The sequence below is a fragment of the Anabas testudineus genome, chromosome 21, assembly GCF_900324465.2.
Source record: "Anabas testudineus chromosome 21, fAnaTes1.2, whole genome shotgun sequence".
NCBI classification, from domain to species: Eukaryota; Metazoa; Chordata; class Actinopteri; order Anabantiformes; family Anabantidae; genus Anabas; species Anabas testudineus.
In genome coordinates, this window is record NC_046629.1 from 19,096,960 (window position 1) to 19,103,719 (window position 6,760).

The 6,760-nt window shown below is 39.0% G+C and overlaps 1 protein-coding gene across 2 annotated transcripts; it reads left to right on the forward strand.

Moving 5' to 3' along the window:
* insig2 (insulin induced gene 2) lies at nt 1–6,335 on the forward strand. 2 transcript variants are annotated; one of them, XM_026377231.1, is made up of 7 exons: nt 1–69; nt 1,407–1,536; nt 2,269–2,441; nt 3,516–3,640; nt 3,896–4,062; nt 4,433–4,532; nt 4,693–6,335. In XM_026377231.1, exons 2-7 carry the CDS (start codon nt 1,415–1,417, stop codon nt 4,732–4,734), a joined length of 729 nt encoding a protein of 242 aa, XP_026233016.1. In that variant the 5' UTR covers nt 1–69; nt 1,407–1,414; the 3' UTR covers nt 4,735–6,335. The 2 variants fall into 2 exon arrangements, with proteins under 2 accessions (XP_026233016.1, XP_026233015.1); XM_026377230.1 differs by having other exon boundaries at nt 7–135.
* The last annotated feature ends 425 nt before the right edge of the window (nt 6,336–6,760 follow it).

Genomic DNA, 6,760 nt, shown 5'->3' on the forward strand with positions numbered 1-6,760 from the left:
GTCGGAAGTAGTGTTACAGGGAGACACGGCTAATTTATATTTTCGTGTATTGCAGCCTACCATTTTACAGTGAGATATTTTTAATGTCTTGTAAACTGTGTATTTGCATTCGTGGATGGTCTCTGTCAACATAAGGTAGCAGTAATTCTTCCTCTTTAGTTTTTTTCCGAGCGGTAGCTGATAATGACAAATATAGTTTAGCTAGCTTGCTATTTAGCATATCGGTTAGCTAGAGTCCAGTGCTGTGGACTAGCTAATTTCTCGGGGTAGTGTAGCCGGTTTCCCCATAGACATGTGTTGTTCCTTGCCTTAATCTGACTCAACTTTCATCCTAACCCTACCCATACATAGTTTATGATGCCTAGCCTGACCCTGACGTTTGCCATCGCTAACCAGACAGCAAACTAATGTCAAGCTAAATTAACTTAATATGTCTGCTACCATCATGAATAGTTAGTCATTGCTGATAGGATAGAGATGTTTTGCTTCTTCCTAACGGAGCAGGAGGTAGAACCTTAATGAACGACAGAAAAATGCTGTTGTCTCAGGGTAATGATAAGTTGGTTATTAACAACCTTGTGCCAACTGTGTCGCTTGAGAAGTCGAAAAGCATGGAGAACAACGTTGCGTTGAGATTAAATGTTAGCCTTAGGTCTCAGGTTACTACAGGCAGAATTAAAGCCGAGTCTGGTAATGTGATCTTTTTAGACGCAAAAGACCACAATAATAATAACAATAAAAGATCACACAGAAGCGTAGCAGCGGGTTCGGTGATTAACCAGATATATTAGCAAAAGTTAACAGTTAGTCTCCCTTTTGCTTATAAAGCCTTTTATTCCTAAATGGAAGGAGTGTGAGAAACAGGATAACATTTAAAGAACCAAATCGAGATTGTTTCTGAAAGCTACCAGGCTCAATAATGCATGTAAGAGTGATCCAGGCTCCAATTATCCCAAAGGTGCTACTCTGTGTCAACAGTGAGAAACTCTTGAAGAGTTTGTTAAAAAAACTAAAGCCCACTTACCCATTTGGGTGAAGACTTGGATCTGAAGGTTTTGATGTCTAGTATGAGTAACTCAGTCTTTGCTTAAATGGCAATGTAAGAAAAAAAGGCTTGTCAGGAGTAGAAAGAGCCGCCAGTGGACTTGTGGATGTTATCATCTGATGAATAAACATTTTTTATTCAGATTACAGGGTTTTTGCGTGATCTCAAGTAGGCAAAATAATAATTCCCCTGTGTGCCTGTGACATTTGTGTGTATAATGTGAATAGTGCTTTAGGAATTTCCTCTTTTTTTGCCAACCTCTGTCTTAACTGTTTTCAGCTTGCATTGGGATGTCAGGGGAGGAAGACTTAAGTCCCTGATCGATAAACGAATCACACACTATTTCTTTTTCTTGACACAGGCTTACGAATGTCCCTGACATTGACAGCCATGAGTGACAGCATAGTGACCAGCGGCCAGCAGCAGTGGTCGGGGTCTGGGCAGGCACTGCGCCCTTCCAGGGGCCCTTACATCTCGGTCATCACTAACAGGTTAGCTATGTACCTGCTCCACATAGGTATTTGTGCATGTGCATCTGTTAACTCCCATAATCACTTAAATGTTTGGGTGAAATCAAATCAAAAACAACAATGGAACTCACTGCTATGTTTAATAGTGGAAGTAAGAGCATTTCCACATGCGAAGGCAACTCAAATGACTGGGACTAAACAGCTGTGCAGCCTTAAGAAAACTTGTCAGTAAGGCTAATTGGGGAAAAAAGGCTTCAATTTGCCCTAATCCAAGATTGGACTCTGGAGCAGTGGAAGAAGGTCATGTGGTCTCATGAGTCCAGATTTACCCTGTTACCTTACTACCCATGGGTGCATCAGGATAACAAGAGAGGAAGATGAAGTGATGCACCCATCATGCTTAGTGCCTCGTACAAACCTGTGGGGGCTGTGCTATGACCTGGGTGATGCAGTTGGTCAGGTCTAGGTTCAGCAATGATATGTGCCCAAAGAATGAGATCAGCTGACTACCTGAATATACTGAAAAGACTTTGCACAGCGGTCTGACTCTCTCATCATCAATTAAAGATGTTGCCGAAAAATTAATACAACTCTGGACTGCCATTGCAGAAGTTATCGAGCGAGACCACAGCAAATGCGTGTCGTAATCAAATCTAAAGGTGGTCCAATGAAATATTAGAGTGTGTCACTTGTTTTTTTTGGACAGGCAGTGTATCTTTCAATCCTCCTGACTTCTTTTACTCTGTATTGTAGAAGTACTAACCTAGTCATTCGAGGGGCCATGCTGTTCTCTGTGGGTGTCTTTCTGGCCCTGGTGCTGAACTTACTTCAGGTACAGCGAAACGTCACCCTGTTTCCTCCTGATGTCATCAGCAGCATCTTCTCCTCAGCCTGGTGGGTGCCACCATGTTGTGGCACAGCCTCAGGTTTGTGCACACACCCCATGACGAGTGATTAAATTTCTCTGGATTATTTATGTGTCAAAAGATAAGAGGATGAGCTGGAATAAAAGTCTTGGTGGTACCTGACCTGAAGCATAAAACTACCTCTCACAAATTTTCAACAGAGTGGCAACAAGTACTTTCATATAGTAGGCTACACTGTGCTAAATATTTGTTTAGATGTCCATGTCAAACTCGCACTTTATGGTGAACTACTTCTGTAGATCAACATTATACTGTAATCCATACTGCAGTAAGAGAAAATTACAGAGCTTATTTAAAAGGGAGCCCTATACAAACTGTATATCCTCTACACACATAAACACACAATCTAACATACAGTGCCTATAAAAAAGTATTCACCCCTTGGATGTTTCATCCTTTTATTGACATTATAAATCAATCATGGTCAATTAAAGTTGTCAACTTGACAAAAAATGTCAGAAAAATACCTAATTAATGTCAAAGTGAAAACGGGTTTCTATAAAGAAATGTCAATTAAATAAAAATATGTAGGGGTGAAATCAGTGTTTGCTGATTTTGTCAATAAAAGGATGAAACACCCAAGGGGGTGAACACTTTTTACAGGCACTGTATGAATGCACATCATGCCTAGCAGCCTCTACTAGCCGGCATTATTGAAATGTTGTCCCCTGGGTGTGAGGCTGTGGGAAAAAAAATGAAGAGCAATGCTGCCTGCTCCAAAGTGGCTCAGTACAAAGCAGGACCGCCTGAGGATCTTTTCCTCCCCAGATACAGCATTCCTTCTGCAGGAGTATGCTACTTCCACTTGTTGCTAAAACATGCTACTCTATGTTCCCCCACAGTTACTACATTCTTACAGTGCAAAAATTTATTTGTTTTGCAGCCACTGAGGTCAGACCACTGCACTTCAACTGCAATAAAAAAAACAAAACAATAGTCAGTGTTTGCAATGACCATTTACTTTTGCTCTGTAGTAATAGATAAGATTTAGGTGCTGAGTCAGTCATTTTATATAATGTGATATTTTTAGCCACTATATTGTTGTTTACATATTTTATGGTCTTTTTTTCGCAGCAATGATTGGGCTGCTATATCCCTGCATCGATAGACGTCTGGGTGAGCCACACAAGTTCAAACGGGAATGGTCGAGTGTGATGCGCTGCGTGGCTGTGTTTGTTGGAATTAATCACGCCAGTGCTGTATCCTGAAGGGCTTTGTGCAACTGTTGTTCTTTCTAATTCTTGTTTTTGTATGTTGATGAGAAAAATATCCAGTCTGTTTAAGACTTTGTCAGACTGCAGTGTTTCTTCGCATTGAGTGTAATTAGTGTTTTCATTGCCATGATTAGACGACCAGCAAGGTCAAAGGTATAGCTATGCAGGTATCCTCGCCTTACTGCTGAATTGTGTGAGTACATTACAATATTGTCGGGACCTTGACCTTGATGCTGATAGAAAGTCGACTTTGCCAACAACATCCAGCTGTCACTAACTCTGGCAGCTCTTTCCATTGGTTTGTGGTGGACATTTGACCGCTCCCGCAGCGGTTTTGGACTTGGAGTCACCATCGCCCTGCTGGCAACACTGGCTACCCAGCTCCTTGTTTACAATGGAGTCTTTCAGTATGTTCCTTCACACCAAGTTTGTATAATTATACAGTGTCAAAGGCAATGGATGATAAGAGTGTAGAATAAACAAGGTGAAGGACGAAGGGACTGCAGATGATAATAGGAGGAGAAACTAATTCTAAATGACAACTAAGACATAAACAAATTGGATAACATAAGCTGACCTAGGATGCACATACTGTAGTTGGGTTGTTTCATAAATTGAAATAGCTGCAGTTTATGTTTTACTTTTTACATTGTATGGCAGTACCTGTGACCTGTACAGTATACTGTGAAGCCACATACATGGCAAAAATTGTACAAGAGAATATTGTTTTTTTTTCAGAATTCCAGGTTGCTTTAATGTGTTCTTTTGATTGCACAGGTATACTTCTCCAGATTTCCTGTACATTCGCTCCTGGTTGCCTTGTATCTTCTTTGCGGGAGTGATAACTATGGGAAACATAGGACGGCAGTTAGCCTTGGTAAGAAATTGGAATCATTTTTATAAATCTGCTTGTATTGAAGTCATGTTGGTTTCTTATATGCCAGGGTTGCCTCGGCGTCCTTTAGAGGTATACACTCGAATGTGGATTCCTCTGAAAGGTTATCTACCTGTGTTTTTTTTTTTTTTTTCTTTTCCAGTATGAATATAAATTCATTCAGGAGAAGTCCCATCAGGACTGAGGAATCTTGGTTTCATCAGGCCTCTGCTAAAATGACTGTTTTTGCACCAACCTGAAGCCAGAGGCAGGTTCCTGGAGAATATCTGCATACAGGCCAGTCAGGCATGTTGGTCCAGCCCAGAGGTCCTGATCGGCTGTCTGGTGCTAGCTGCCAGACAAGACAGTATTTTTGATTGGCTCTCAGGCCATTCAGAGCTTGGAGTGCTCACTGGCTTCATTATGACCTGAGTTGACGTGAACAATGAGGGCAGCGTTTTTTGTCTTTTTTTTCTTTAATGCATTTTTATAACTACTTGCTTGGAAAGGGATTAACAGCAAAGCATGTATTGTTCTTCAGATCAGCTCAGATGTTTGAAACCTTTGCCTCCATTATGCCAAACACAGTCGCATGGCATTAGATTTAAACTCTTTTATCTCCTGATCTATTCACATCCTTAATTTATCAGTGGAGAACACAAAGTCTAGTTCATTTATATCCAGAAAGATCTGTATACATTTACATTTTCTTGATAATGGAGTAGTGATGTGTTCCGCATCCATGCCATTCCTGGCTGGGAGGATATAGGACATACAGTGTTCATGTACAGAATGTATTTCTACCAGGTATATTGATAGATGCATCAAAAAATTTAATGAAACTTGACCAGAGAGTTTTTTCTCAATCGACTGCAAAACATTTGGTTGGTATTCATTGGTACTTTAAGAGTTTACACCAGCAGAGGAAATTATGCCAAAACTGGAATTAATTTCTATTATTGTATGACCATTTGTACTTTAAAATACTTTTTCATGTCAGGAAGAAACATATCTGCAGCCTATTTTTAGTTGCTTGTTTGCTTTACCCAAAATAGCAGAAATGCCAAATTTCTCAGCTTATTGTGTTCAAACAAACCTGACTGAATGGGTAACTGTCTGAATTTGGCAGTGAGGATGAACTGTGACACATAGGTAGGACTTAACAGACAATTAGAATACACAATCTGGATTCTATACATGCATTTCTGTTTCACTAATGGTGTAAGCTTAATATTTACAGACATGACACATTAGATAGGAACTAACATAACGTAAACTGTTAGAACCAATTTGCATTATGGTTTCAGTTGTTTATGGTGTTTTGCTGAAGTATTGTCAACACCGCTACAGGATCTTGTCTATAGACTTTTTATTGGTTTTATTTTTTTATTTGCTCTACAGTCATTTTTTTTCTTCTGAGGTTGGCTGTATAGTTCCCTATAGAAGTGGTGACATAAACACACATAGACGCAGTTACATTAAAGTTAACTTACTGACAGAGAAACTAATGACACAAATATAGTGTGAAGCAGTGTTCAAGTGTGTTACAATCAGTCATTCTCTATTCAGTCAGTGTTTGTTGGCTGGCTGGACAGATTAAGAACCCTGCTGGTAGAAACTAATAAATAAAAACATCCACATTATAATTGGTGAGCATTTGTGTGTCTGTAAGAAATTTTTTTTTATAACAATTTGTTAAAATATGATGCATTATTAGAGTTCAAAGTGAACAGTGTTTTGCACTATTTCATAATATGGTTTATAGATAATGTGGAAAATGTGATAAAGGAAACTTTTTAATGCTAACAGAGTTTTGTGAAGATTTTGCTTTGTTTACACATGCATGATGGTTAATTTAACATATTGTTAAATATGTTTACTTCTAAAAATGATGGGGAAAGACTGTAGCAATGAAATTAAAATCCATATCAAACTGAAAAAAAAAAAACAACAACAATGTATCAACTAGGCATTTTATACATGTGTCCACTGTAAAACACCACACAGGAGTTTATTGGGTGGATATTATTGTTCCTCATAAATATATAGGTAAATATCAAGTGCTATTGATTTTAAACTGATTCAAGTCAATTCATTTTAAATCGTTAATTTATTAATTGGGAGGCACAAACTGGATTTATTTGTTTTTGTAACGGAGAGGCCCAGTATATGTGCATGTTCCAAATAATTTGTGTATGCTGGATTCAGTTCAAGACGGAAACTCAAAGATG